Source organism: Oxyura jamaicensis, chromosome 5 (assembly GCF_011077185.1).
Source record: "Oxyura jamaicensis isolate SHBP4307 breed ruddy duck chromosome 5, BPBGC_Ojam_1.0, whole genome shotgun sequence".
In the NCBI taxonomy this organism is placed as follows: Eukaryota; Metazoa; Chordata; class Aves; order Anseriformes; family Anatidae; genus Oxyura; species Oxyura jamaicensis.
Window position 1 is genome coordinate 49,651,816 of NC_048897.1, and position 14,824 is coordinate 49,666,639.

The following is a 14,824-nucleotide window of genomic DNA, read 5'->3' on the forward strand; positions in this document are numbered from 1 at the left end:
ACCACTTGGGGACAGGCTTTCTGCCTGGGGATGCTACTGCTCCAATTCAGTACAGAGGAAACTTTTGAGCTGCAACTTCTAATATTTTTTTTTCTAATGGCAATTAGTGGATACCTCCCTCTCATGGTGGAGTGGTGTATGGAAGTTTGGTTTTTCTTTTTGTTCCCTCCTGAATTGCAGTACCTAGTGCTTACTCAAGTATCTATCTGCTGCCAGAGGTGAGATGCTTGGGAATGCTTTCCTATGAAGCTCCAGCCCAGGCTCTTGGGGGATGTGAGGCTGAACACTGCTGCAGGTGTACAGTGGAGTCCCCAGGGAGAGGCCCTGGCCCTCTGCAGGGAGGCTGTGCCTTGCTGACCCATGGAAGAAGTGCAAGGAGCTGAGCGAGATCAGCTGGCCTCCTAGCCCTCAGTGGGGCTTGCTGACTTGCCTGGTTCATCATTAAATATGGACTCCTGCTGTGCAGCTAGTGTGGTTTCTTGGGGACCATCTGTGCTAAACTGCCTGCAGTTAATTGCCTCAGTATATTCACCTGCCTGGCTTGGATGCAAGACTTTCTTTAAGAAAAAACAAGTTGCACAGACAAACATGAGGTGCTTTGAATAGCTTTCTAGATGAGCTTATCCTCATCTCTAGTGGACTCTGGAGAGATTAGTTGAGTAACGAGCATCTTCCTACCTTGACTGTGCAGTGAGACTGGTTTTACTTGTCCTTCTTAGCCAAGGAAATCCTATAAAGGGATTACAGGGTATGGGAACAGGACACAGTGGAGGATGAGCCTTGCTTGTCTGGGAGACTTAATTCTATATTTTGTTCCTGTGCCTAGTACTCAAGCATCTCTCTGGGAAGCTTAACATTGTAGCTTTCTGTGGGGTTATTAGGGTCCAAAGAGAATCTAGTTTAACTTGCCTATTCAGGACCACTGCGTAAACCTCCCAGCACACTTCCTGAAGTGGCTCTCTTTAAAATGAACTATTTTACTTCAGGACTAGATTCCTTGGCCATAACATCAGCCCTGTGCAGGGATGCTCTACTCCTTCAGCATGGCAGCACTTGGCAGATATAACCTCCCCAAGTGGCAAGCAGTCTGTCACACCCTCTGTTCTGCAAGGTCCTTGCAGTGTTTAGTTGAAGCCTTGTGGACGGAGCACAACATCAGCTGGCTTCCTTCAACTGTTCATCAAGCAGCTTCTGTCAGTGGTTCATACAGGATGTGACTTGGGGATGCATCAAAACTAAGCAGAAGATCCTAGGGGGACTTTGTAGGTCCGGTTATCCTGTGCTAACCCTAAACCAGCAGATACAGAACCAGACTGCTGCCTTTTTGTGTCCAAAAACAGTTCAGTGTGGACAGCTTGCAGCACCATTGCCTGTGGCTGTTGGTGAGGATGGGTTTTCTTGCATGCTGCCACCTTGCTTAGGCAGCTGGGGGTGGTGGCTGTGGAGCAAGATGTGCAGGGTTGAAGGTGGCAATGTCTTGATATTCATCAGACCATGTCAAGTTTGACCTCTTGGAGATGCAGACATGTCAATGCTGGGTTGCCTTCCTAGGCTGCTGCTGTTTTAACTCTGAAGTCTTTAGAAGTTCTTCAGCTGTTAGACTCCTGCATGTTAGACCAACCCTTGCTACATCTAAACTTAACAGTGAAAACCAGCTTAAGTTCAGCACTGCCTGCTTCCTGCCTTTCTGCAGCTGAATAAGCTCCAGCTTGTCCTGCTTCAGTATTAACTGGGGATTTAGAGGCTGTTTACTTGTGGTGACTTTTGGGATGGAGGGAGGGGCACAATCTGGTTCTATTTTCCCATGGGGGTTTTAAAGGTAATTTGAAAGAAGGGGCTGTTTATGCAGGTGTTTCTGCAGGCTCATATGCCCCTTGCGTTTTTCATGCATGCCTTCAAAAGAAATCCAAATTACTACAGTAGTGCATAAGCCTTAGAGCTATAGGGCTAGTTTCTGTTCAGTTATCTAGGTTGCTTCAAGCATAGCTGCTGGGGTTGAGCTGCTTTCACAGTTCAGCTTTTCATGTAGGCTGCTGGATGGGGAAGATTCTTGTAGAAGATCTACTTAGTGCCTGTTCTATAGTGTCAGGAACATCTCTGAAAATAAGCAACTTAAACTTCTCTGCTCTAGAGGGAGGAGAATTCAGCCATACACCTCTTGAATAAGAGCTGCTCCTGATTAATCAGGTTGGCTCTCACTGTGTAGCTGGCAAAGCCCTTGTCAATAGTGTGGAGGAGTGATCCTGGGGTTGGGAAGGTATGCTGAGAAACTAAGGTTCAGCCAACAGCTGTGTTGGGTGAGTCTGAATGTGTAAGTATGGAGTTGAAGTTCAGTTGTGAGTCAGGGCTGAGTAACAACAGCCTCAGGGTGGAATTTCACCTTGCCTTTCATATCACAGTTCCTCAAGGAGCATTAGGGGTCTGTTGTACAGAGTCCCTTACTGGTGGTAGCCACAAGAGCAGCTAGTTACAGACTGAGGAGCCAGTCTTCAGCAATGGGGAGGCTGCACTCATGGGTACTGTAACAAATCTAAGGGAAGTATTGCTCTCAGCCTGCTCTAAAAGGTTTTTGACCGGTATAGGTAAAAAACAGCCAGTTGGTAGGCTTCTCTTTGGATCAACCATCTCACAAGTACCAGGTCCCTGCTGTGCAGGGCAGCCCACAGTGTTCCCAGGGAGCTGCTGTTTGCCTGCCTAATGCCACATCTGGCTGTGAAGTCCCTCAGCTGTACTGAGACAAGGGGCTGCACCTGCCTTTGGCACTACCAAATCCAGTGTCCTGCAGTTGTAGGGCACCTTGTCGCTCAATTTTGGCTGCAGATTTAACATTTGTTTTGCCTATGCTAAAGGCTGCTCCAGAACAGGGTCAGTATGAAAGCTTTAGACTTAGACCTTACCATTTTTATGGTATTTTAATGATGCCCCCTTGGTCTTTGGGTTTCAGTGGTTCCTGTCACACTCTGCTCTGACCTGTGTACCTGCATTTATCCTTCCAGCATACAGTGGGGCTTAGCTAACTTCCGTGAGAGCTCTCCTGCTCTTTCCCTTTCTCTACCTATTTTGGAAGTTCCGTGTTTCCACTTGGTCTTATTCCTGTGCAGAGGCATCCAAGCTGTGCATAATACTTAGAAGTGAAGGCAGTAGTTGCCTTTGAGAAAATACTTCAGAACTTGTAGTTGTTTACATAATTTCATTTAAAAAAACACACCACCTTAATTCTTCTTACTTCTGAGCTGTGTTGCAGTACATGGAGGCCTCTTTTTTTGGATGTGAAGAATATTTTTTTAATGAGAATTAAGGCTTTGAGTGGATCATGATTGTGTGGATTAAGACATGCCTCATTACATTTCTGCAACCCTATTAAAATTTTAAATGAGGTTGCAGGGGTGTAAATAAGTGTACTTAGCCCAGCATGTTAACTAGCCTGATACTATCATTTGGGTATCCACTAAATTGGCAAGAATCTGAAGATTTAAGATGAAGCATATGTGAGATGAAGTAATAACTGTTTTTAGTACATGCTTCCTATTGCTTCTAGTTTATTGTTGTCGATAAATGAGAACTGTCCCTTTGGTGCTGGTTGACCTTGATGTTCTTCACAGTAGATGGCAATTCATCCCTGATTCTCTTCCTTTGTAGTGAAGAACTGGGGTGGGGAAAAAAAATGCTGTGTGACAGCTTGTTATATCAAAACCAAGCCTTTTCATCCTTTTTCTGAAGTATGTTGTTTAACCAAAGGGCATCCAAGGGGTGTGGAGGGTCATCAAGCCTTAAAACTGGAAACCTTTTAGGTAAGGAAACTTAAGTAAACAGCTAAGAGAGGATGTTAGGCTAATTGAAGGATGGCTAGAAGAGGAGCAAGGAAACTCCTGCTGGGTGAGGCCTTGTTGGTGACCCCCTGCAGAGGGAGGCAGACACATCTAGCTGTCCTGTTCCACTGCAGGTGTGCTGGCAGCCCTGGTGTAACTAAAACCACAGCATCTCTTTAAGTGACTGAGTATGCCAATGGAGATGTGCTTTAGGGCTTTGTACCTCCAAGCACAAGAAACCTGTATTTGCTGTGCTTTGTAGTTTAACAGCAACTCCTGTAAGAATTGCTAGGAATGGTTTGTCACTGCTTTTTCCCAGATGTTGGGTAGCTAGCATGTGCCTGTCCAGCTCTCTGGCAGGGATAAGCTGCACACTGTCCTCCTTCTGAGGAGGAAAAGGTGTCTGTTGCCATGTTTGCTCTGACATGTTTTAGATACGTCACCCTGGTTGCCACTTCTCTGCCTCCTGCTGCCTAGGTGGCCTGGTTCAGTCTGATCTTCTCTGTTTGCTGTTCTGGCTAGGCTATGCTTGAAACTTCTTAACTGTATGTGACTTATTTGTCAGAAAAGACTAGAGTTCGCTTAAACATGAGCTAAATGTTGTAGCTTTCCCATGCTTATCTTTCAGCTAGAACAAAAATGACAAACCCCCTGCAGTTGCTATTGAGAGGTAATTGGACTGTGTGGGTGAAAGTTTTTAATTAGTTCTTGTTTTCTAATCTGGGGATTAGTTCACCCTCACAGCTTTAGGGAGGTGGATTCAGGTAAGCAGGTATACAGCCTTTTCTTCTGAAGGCTTTGCAAGGAACACATCTATTCAATTTCTCTCTGGAGCCACTAATGCTTGGGGTCCATCAGCACACATAGGAGGCTTGCTCATGAGGCTTCTCTGTGGAGCTTTGGGCATCAGGTGCAAGGCAAATCATGCTGAACTGGTTTAGCTCTCTCAAAACCTTCAAGACAGTTCATAGCCTCTGTCAGGATAATCCCAGAGCTTCATACTCGATGTGATGCTTTGACTAGAAATGAGCTGAGTGGGCTTGCAGTCATCCTCCCTTCTGGCATCGGATAGGACTTCAGTTAACTTTGGTATCCTGGAGGCTGTTGCCCATAATAGACCCACCCCCTAGTCCATGTTATCTGTGATGGATCTGTGTTGGTTGTACCTATGGATTTGCCTAGAAGATGAAGCTTAACAGCCCAAGAGTTAAAACACTTAATAGTTCCCTTCCCAGGTAGTGTGGTTGAACTAGAGACTTCTGAAGAGGCACCATCAAAACATTTTAAGAAGTGTGATTAACATTTCTGCTTGATCCCTCTTTGGGGATAGAGTGATACCATGCCCACACCCTCTTCACTATAAAAGCATTTTGTTGAGAGAAGTAAACTGTATCTGTTTTCCTCTGGTCTATCCACTTACAGGTCACAGTAGTTAAATCTGGACTGATCCACATACCCTCATTTGATAAAACTTGATAAGTCACCTTTCTTTTTTAACTGGTTGGCAGCTCAGCAACTGCCTACCCCAGGCTAGAGGAGCTCTACTGCAGCAAACTATTGAGCTAACATGTTAGAGTCAGCTCTGTTCATTCTGCAGTATTCATTTTTTTTCCTCAAAAATAGCATTGCATTGCTAAATCTACTCCTTAGCCTGGCTCAGTGTGAAAGCAATTTTGTGGTGAATGCTGCTGGAAATACAGCTCTTAGGAATGATCATTTCTGATCTTAATAGAGAAGCAGACCCAAGGTTCCTGCTGGACACCTTTTTGCCTTTTTTTCCCCCCTCAAGAGCTCTTCAGTGCCTCAGCTCCACTGCAATGAGATGAACCAGGACTGAATACAAGTCTGAATTCCCTCAGATTTGGGTGGGGGTAGATTAGGATGAGAATCCAAATCTTTCCTTTTACCATCTCTGCAATGTCATAGAGCCCTCTGCTGGGGACCGTTTTCTGCGGAGCCTGTTTTTTGGCAAGTGGATGCTGAAGACGTTATGGAGCTCCAAAAAAGAACCAAAAATCCCAAACAGTTTAGCGCTACTGCCCTGTTCCCTCTTCTAGATGTAGCAAGAACATCCTTTTACAGAAAGCCTTGGAATGTTTTCTCTACTCTTGAAACTTAGAACAGTAGGGTTAGTGCCCTGCTTTGTGAGACAGGACCCCAGTCAACAGATGTGTTCTTCCCAGTATTCCCTTTCCTTATCTGTGCAGGAGGCCAGGTGTTGAATTCCTCCTGTGAACACCTTCTACAGCAAAACATTTAAAGCTACAGTCATGTAATGAATCTGCAGGCACCCTAGGCAGCTTTACATTGGAAGTAGATGGGTTTAGCTGAAGTGTCAGGATAAAAACCCTGCAGATTTGTGTCCTGTGCTAGTTTGGGCACCCCTGCCCCACTCAGAAAGCTGTCTGGGCAGGGGCAGAGCCCAGCTCCTGCCAACCCTCCCCTTCCACACTGGGTTCTGTCACAACTGATTGCTCTTGGCAGCACTTTGGAAATATCAGATGGTGACATTATTACTGATCACAGGAAAGCAACAGATTAATAATGAAAGTTCTCCTAGAAAGGTCTGTGGATTGACAGTCAGCTGTGATTATCAAAGCAGTGCAGAAAATGAGCTGTATTCCAACACTGCAAGTATGTGGGAAGAAAAGAGCTGGTGGACACTTCTTAATGACTCGTCCTCCTTTTCTGGCAAGAGAAGGTAGTTGTGGGCCTCCCTAACCCTGTCCTAATTTACACACCTGTGCTTCCTATACTGTACATGCATGTGTGTGGTGAAGGCCCAGTGCTGTGGTGTGGGTGGAAGTGGATGAGGGCAGAAAATGAGCTGTGGGGTGCACACCACCTTTCTCTTTGGGGCAGCTGTAGGTGTCAAAGCAGCCCCTGGGTCTCCCCATGTGTGTTCTTTTCAGGCACCTTGTGCAGGTAGATGCTAGGTCCCTTTTTTAGGTCTTTTTTTTTTTTAGCTCTGCAACAGTTGCTCAGCTCTCAAGCTGTTTTGCTTGGTGCTTACACAGGATGGGGCTCTACATGCTCCACCTTCTTGAGAAGTCATGCGAAAAGTGGGCTCACTGCTGGAAACCAATTAGCATTGGCTCCTGATTAATCGTAACATCATTGGCACTCATTAAATGGTCTTAGGCACCCCTGGGGTGCTGGGTACCTGATTTAAAACCTGCAGCCTAAGGGCCTATCACTGTTTAGTGCGAGTGTTGCTGCTCGGGGCATAGTAAAATATTTCTCCTGTGCACAAAATCTGACAAATAATGGCTTTATAAGTCTTTTAATGAATAAAACCAAACATATTCATGGAAAATATCTAAACGTTTCCCTTCAGTGCAAGAATCTTCACCTCAAACCTCCACTGGGTTCAGTGGGCTTATGACAAGGGTGCTTCAGTTCCAGATCCTTGTGTACTTGTACCAAAAACCCTTCTTCAGTGCCTTTGCAGCCTGGTTGTAGGCTGTCTTTCTACTGTTGGGAGGGCTGGTGGTGCATTCCAGTACCTTGATGGTGCTTGTCAGCAGCTTGGGCTTACAGCAACTGCCCTGTGCTGGTAACAGTGAATAACATGGATCTATTCCTGCTCTGGGGGAGCATGGCTTTCTGCAGCTTTATGAAGACTGTAAAAAAGTGCAAAGCTTGGCTCAAGTCTTCTGTGAAGAATGAAGGTGCTGTTGCCCCTTGGAAGGGCCAGGAGGAAGAACTGGCCCAATGCTCCCCTTCCCCACACCATGGGATGGGCCCTGGCCCACCAGCCCCCTTTACCCAGGGCTTGGGAGGACACAAAGGACTCTTGGCTAGCCTGCAATACCAAATCCTGTGCTGTGCATTTCAGCAGGCTTGCTAATGGATCACTATCAACCCCATCATAAAGCCCAGCCATTGCTATTTCTGCAAGCTATTAATAAAGGTAATTTCACCAAAACACTCCTTTTATTGTCTCAAACTTGACTTGTTTTCTTGGTGCTCTCTCACCTTCTCCAAAACCAAATGCTTCAATGCCTGTTACAGGATTGTCAGGACCTTTAAAACCAAAATCTTTGACAGATGAAGCTGGAATCTCATTTTTATAGGGATTCCTGCTGCTTAGGTTGCACTGTTATCACAGCAGGGAAGTGTTACATTTCTTGATTTTTTTTTTCCATGTCTAAGAAGGAAGAACTGAGCCCCTGTTACAGAATACACTGCTTATTTAGGCTGTCAGGGTGGCAATTTTTACATTTTTCCACTCTTGAAGATGAGACTAATTCTCTCCTAGCCTGTTTATACCTTCTTACTGCAGGGGAAGCTATGGGCATTTTGGGCTATAAGTTTTGGTGCTGAAGCCCTGGGGTCGCAGGGAGAGGTGATTGGATATCATCTCTCCAGGGCTTTGTTAGATTCACATTGCATGTCACAGGTAAGAGCTAGAATTTGATGCAAGCAAAGAAAATAAAGTTTGTACATAACACTGCGGCGGTCTATGGAGCAAAGAGCTCCCAGTAGGAGCTTCTGTGTGTGGTGTGCCTGTCTGCTGCAGTGGGCAAGGGGACACCTGTGACCAGTGCCAGATGTTCAGAAGAGCTCAATACACCTGGTCCATAACCAAGTGCCTGGTTTGGATAGACTCGCATACAGCCAGGAAAACCATACTTACATATTTTTGTTGTTAGAATTGGTGCCTTGACCATGAGATACATTTCGTTGTACATTTATCTTGCTTCCATTGCAAGAAGAACCTTAGCCAAGACTTAAAAGCATACATGAGTGTGCTACATAAAATAATTCTCAAGGGGCTTGACCATGCATGTGGAAACCCACATGCCTTCTGAATCTGCTGGCCTTTACAGTTTTGGCCCTTTCAGTCTCTTCTTATTTTTGAAGCAGCTGCTGAGAGCTCTGAATGTCCAAGCAGGGTAGTTTAGGAGGAAAAATGTAATTTTGTAAAAAAGCTCAGGTCTGAGGCACAAAGCTGCAGCTTTTGGGGTTCAGCTGTGTGATGTGTGCATCCTTTCCTATCCCACAGTACCATCGGGTGCTATGTCCATGCCTGCCAGGTTCCTGGTGTGCCTCTGCACCTAAAATCTGGCATTTGTGAAGTCTGCAGTTCTTTAGAAGCACAAGTTCCTATCTGTGACCACCAAGTGGTGCTCTGTGCTGCACCTTGCAGGAAGGCAAGCTGATAGCATTTTGGGATGGGGGGTTAAAAAGCTGTTTTCAGACATGTGAATGAGCTGTAGAAATGAAGAAGTGAGTCAAGAGCCCTTTTTTCCTCCTTTCAGCGGCTGTGCTATGAGGGCTATACATTATTCTCATCCTTATGCTGTGGCTGTGGGATGATTGATGTGGCTGGGTGATTTTCAGATGTGATAAGTAGTCTTGGCACTTCAATTCAGGTGTTCAGCTTGACTGCCTGCTAGAGTTTGGAGGTGCAGAGATGGATATCTGTTTCTTCAAAATTAGCTCCTGGCAGGTGTCTCCAATTAGCTTGCTAAAATCACAAGAACCTTCTGAAAACGTTGTTCCAAGCTAGTTTTTCAGAGATAAAATCTGGTCCCTGTTTTCTCTTGACTGCTTTTTCATCCAGTCCATCTAGGGAAAATGTGTTCGTGGTCCCGTTCTCCTGTGTGCTGGCTGTTTAGCATCTTTGCTATTGAAGTTTAGAAATCTTTTGTTTATAGCTTTGTTGCTCTCGGCAGAGGCAAAAGACCTACTTTAACTTGTCTTCGCAGGTTTCTTGCAAGCGCTCTCTGGTTGCTGTTCTTGTGTGTACAGAGGCTGTGTGCTTTGTATGAAAACATGCAGTTCGAGGGAGAAAATTCTGACATTGGTTTGAAATGATGGGCACATTATAAGACAAAAGCTGCCTGTAAAATGTAATGGGAATTTAAGTGGCGAACTACATCCCTGTAGGCTCCATTAGATGCTCTGCATGGTGTACTTGTTTACAGGAGTGATCATTCCTTTCCAAATGCCGAAAGACGTGCTGTAGCAGGATGATACAGCGGAATTCAAGTAGCGGCTCATTTGTATGAAATGCAGGGCTAAAACTGAAAGGTGGCAAGAGGAATTGTCCTGTCTGGTGAGCTGGAAAAAAAAAAAATGCAGTGCTTTAAAGCAAATCCTTGAATTGGAAGGAAAGGAAATGCTATGTAACAGCATTGTGAACATCTTGGTTTTATAATGTATGTTGATTTCTCGAGATGTTCTGATCTCTGAAGTACCGACCAGCTCCCCCCATTAATTAGTAGGCTGGATAAGCACCAACTAAATAGATTCCCCCCAAGTTCCCTAGTTAGTTTCTTGGTTATTTTGGGGAGCAGCCTTGCTGGAGTGCCACTGCATCCCAGAGCAGAAGGGAAAAGGGTAAAGCATCACACAATAGCTAAGGTGCAGCTTGTTTTACTTACACAGGTACGACACATCCAGCCCCTGGGTGTCCTACCCAAGCTGCTCCAACTTATTGCACCACTTCCCCTGGGTCATTGGTTGTTAATGCGGTCTTTGGTCCCCAGCTAAACCATCTCCTCAGCTGCTGGGTGATGGTTCTCCCAGGCTGGGTACTCCAGGAGGGAGTTTTGTTAAAGGGCTGAGCAGAGCATTGTGTAAATTAGGTAAAGTGCATGAATATTCTGCATTATTTTTTAGCATTGAACAATTAACCATTGAAAATTCAATTATGTCATTATTCCAGGCACTGCTTTTTCACAGTGGGTGGTTCTGTTAGTAGCTATTAAATAGCTTGGACAAAACTTCTGGCTTGGGAAGTCCTTGAGCCTTTATAACTAAAAGGGAAGGCACAACTTCACCTTTGGAGAGGTGGCAGCAGCGGGCTGTCTCGGTGCTCACTGGTAGAGATGTAAGAACCTTCTGCTTTGTGGGACCTTCCCTGATGTTGCTTTTGTCTTTCCCTGTCCAGAGGGTGAGGAAGAAGAAGAGGATGAAGAGGAGGAGGAAGAAGAGGAGGAGGAAGAGGAAGATGAAGAGGACAAAGACATAGATTCAATGGATGAAAGCTTGGAAGGTGACACGGAGCTGCTGGGTTTCACACTTCCAGGCGAGACCTCCCAGGAGCCCTTAGCTGGCCTGGAAAACCCCGCAGCCCAGCTGGCCGGGGTGTCCTACCAGGTTCCCGACACCATGGAGTGGGAGCAGCAGAACCAAGGTCTGGGTAAGAGGAAAGGTCCCTTCTTCCCTTATCCTCATGGTGGGCACATCTATTGCTCTTCGCTTTGCATGGGACAGCCCATCGTGCTGGGAGGCCTCATGGGTTGGCCTTCAAGCTCTTTCGCTAAACACAGAGCAGGAGTGTTTCTGAGGAAAACCCGTCCCCCAGTGACAAACTGGGATGGGTCCCAGGTGGTGTGTCCTGAGGTTTTAGTTTGGGGAGAGCCTTTCTGAATAATCCAGACGTCTTCCTTCATTCCCAGGGCTTAGTGTTGTGTGGCTCCGAGGGTGGACAAATAAATACTGCTCAGGTGAGACTCCTGGGGAAATTTCAGGGCCCTTTGCCTGAGTTGGGTTGGTGCAGGGATGGAAGTCCTGTGACGGTGAAGCAAATAGGGTGGTTGCTAATCACCCCATTGCTAGTTCAGCAGCATTCTTTTACGTGCCATTTTTTCTGACATTTCTTCAGTGTTGTATGTTCAGGCATGGGACCCTGTGGTGGTTAAGCATGACAGACATGCAAGGCCTGTATAAAGCTTTTTATAGTTTATTCCCACTGTATGTATAGTATAGACCCTATGCTTTATGGCTGGACTGATTTATTCTGTCTAGAATTAGCTGATTCATGTTTGCATGTGTGCTGTCCATCTGATGTGAGTCAAAGCTGGTGCAGGACAAGGTAGAATTCAAAAGGAAACTTGCCCAGTTTGGCTACTTGGGAAGGGTACTGGGATCATTTTGTAGCAAATTCAATTTCCAAGCCAAACTCCATCAAAAGCAGTGGGAACCTTTCAGGTGAATCAGTGGGAGCTGAACCACATCTGTAGAGAAAGTCTCTGCGTGTGACTAGTAGTGATCTAGCTCCTTTTGAGAGGCTCGTCAAACACAGAAACCCCAAAACTCTTTTATATCTTGAGTTATATGAACTGTCACCTCCCCTGGATTTATAATTCTGACATAACCTGGTGTATCTCCCTATGTAGTCCTATTTCCAGCCTGCTTGAGTGTTAATGGCTTCCTTTGAAATGAATCAAAGAACGTATTTCAAGAGCCCTCTGGGAGGGTTGCTCTTTGCAGGCTGATTTTGCATCGGGTCTGGTATCTCCCTGTCCCAATAACTCCTGCCTGAAAAGCATTGTATTGGGTGGTTCATGTCAGATCTGGTTCACGTGTCCCGTTGTCCCACCAGGCTGGACAGGAACTGTGTGAGGGGAATAATTCTAATATTTAGTGGCGTTCTGGTAGGCTTTGGCAAGCTGGATTAGAGAGATACGTGACAGTGCTAGGAGGAAAAGCACAGGAAACACAGGGTTATGCTGGCCATCAGATACCTTGGTAATGAGGCAGGAGAATAAGCAGTGGCCAGAGGCTGAAGGTGCCCTGGTGTGCGACAAACCTCCCTGCCCAGAGAGGCTGTAATAACTATGCACAGAAAATAAGTGCTCCTAGGCTGTGAAACATGTAGCTTTAACACTCCTTGTGTTGTTATTTGTTACGAGGGGTCCTTATCCTAGAGCAGGATGCTCCTTATGGTATCTTTTTCTGAATGTATGGGACCCAGTTCTGTTTCTGATGTTTATTATTACTGCATCCTGCAGCCTTAATCCTCTACCACCTTCTCTCTTTCTTAGACCTTGGAAAGGTTGTCTTTCCAAAAATTTCAGACTTGGAATGCGTTGACTGTACAGCAAAACACCAGGTTTTTGTCCCTCGTGTTTTATTTACCCTCATGCAATTTGGAGGAGCCTGCTGTGAGGTCTGTCACGTCAGTTCAGCTGCAAAGCGCCAAGCCCAGGCACCTGAAGGACTGGGCAGATGTGAATTTCTGCTCTCTCCGTAAGTGCCTCACTGGGTAATGCATCACCACTTCCAAATAGTTTGGCTTGCCTTCATTTTGAAGCTGTTGCAGTCTGTGCAAGCAGCCATGAGGCAGGGGGTGAGCAGAGCTCATCCCTAGGAGCTGGGTGGGACTTCTGTGCTGAGATGGTGGGGAGGAAGGAGGGGAAGTGATGGGATCAGTCTCTAGACTTTGACTCACCTCTCTTATTCTACCAGGTAAACACTTTCATAAAGAGCAATTTATTCTTTTTCTGGCTGGATGACCTAAATGTCTCTTTGATACTGTCTCCTTCCCCATTTAGAGTGTGCTTATGTGCTCATCTTCTCCATCTACAGTGCTCCTAAAAGGCAGGGACATTATCTGTGTTTTAGACAGAGGCACAAAGAAAACCAAGGACTTGCATGAGCTCACCTGGAAAACCTGAGGCCACACAAGGAACTAAACCCAGATGTTCACAGTGTCCTTTGCTGGGAGTGGATGGGGAGCAGAGATGCCAGCAAGGCTGGAGCATCTCCACAGCAGACGTGAGTGATGCTAGGCTCCTTTTCCCCTCTTCCCATTTGTGCCAGCTGGGTTCCTTTTCCAGGGTGAGTGTGCACAGCCTGAGCTGTTGCTCTGTCTGTACCTGGTTCTGGTTACGTGCTTCTTTACGGGGTGTGTTAACAGGGGTGCTCAGAAAGGAGGACAGACAGGTTGGAAAAAAAAATGTATACCTTGTGCCAGCAGGAGGTGGATTGTTAAGAAGAAAAGAAATACCCCAAACTTGACAAGAGGCCAGAAGAGCTGCCCACATTGTTCTGCTGGAGCGTGTGGAGAGACCAGGCGTACTGAGAAGGGCTTGTAAAACTTCAGATGTGCTGGACACGTGCATAGACTATTGCTCTTTGAAACCCCTTTTCTCTAAGTGCTTTTCTGCCAAAGGTAGCTAGCTCTTTGAAATCCATTTCCCTTAAGTGCTTTTCTTCTACAGCTAAAATTAACTTGACTTTCATTTTAAAACAGCTTCAAAACCACTGTACATCCCTAGTCACAGCTCTGGAGAAGGGAGGACTGCAGTTCTGAATCCACCTGGGTCGGGGCATGGTACACCTGCCTGCCTCAGCCCACGGTCTTTGGAATAGGAAGGGAGGTTCAGAGCTCTTCCCTGGGATCCACAAGCAGTGCTGAGGAGTAAAGAACTTCCCATTCTGTGCAAATGAAATACGGCTTAGAGGGGAGGTTATTCTGCCTAACCTGGGATATGGCACGGTAAGGGAAGTCCTGAAGAAAGGTAACAGTGCCCAGTGGGGTACAAGATAAGGGCACAAGAGGAGACAGGGCAATGCAGTCCTGTGACCAGGAAAACATGGATTTGTATACTTTAGTTTGCAGATTATTGACTCAACAGCTTGAAACAGATCCTGTGAAGTTACTGCAGTCTGCTTTATTAATGACTGGTTTCTCTAGGAGATAACTGAAGATATTTCTGCTGCAGTAAATTACAGTATACACACGGCAGTCAATTTTTCTACCCCTGTGTTTGTTTCTGTCACTGTTCTGTTAAATGGAGAAGAGGAATGGGCTTTTTTCTTCTGGATTCTCTCTCTTTTTTTTTTTTTTTTTTTCTTCTCCCTAAGCATCAAACTTTTACAGTTGGCATCTTCCATCTTTTAAATTCTTTGCACATACATCCTTCTCCTGGGGTGCATCTGTCCTCAGGCCTTCAGAATTTTGAGATTTAACTCTAAAATCTATAGCACAGAAGAGTCCAGAAGCATCAGAGTAGCTATACTCAGGTCAGTTATTATTGAGTTTACTTTGTCTGATAGTTGATATGCCCCAAATCCCTAGAGAGTGAGTGACTTGATCCACAGACAGCTTGGCAAAGCCAGAGACAGTTTGGATTTTTGTAGTGGACAATGAAAGAATGCCAGAGAATCATTAAAAATGTCAATTCTGGGAAGTCAGATGGTCCTACATTAACTCCAGCTGAGCAAAAGCAATTTATATGCACCAGTAATGAGGCTGTCAGTTTTACAGTCCGTTG

General features: G+C 45.6%; 1 protein-coding gene across 1 annotated transcript in view; it reads left to right on the forward strand.

The window, feature by feature from the left end:
• Positions 1-14,824, forward strand: part of ARMH4 (armadillo like helical domain containing 4) — a 56,388-nt gene that overhangs the window by 11,261 nt on the left and 30,303 nt on the right. Inside the window, 1 exon segment of the mRNA XM_035328716.1 lies at positions 10,711-10,962. Within this exon segment, the coding sequence (XP_035184607.1) occupies positions 10,711-10,962 (252 nt within the window).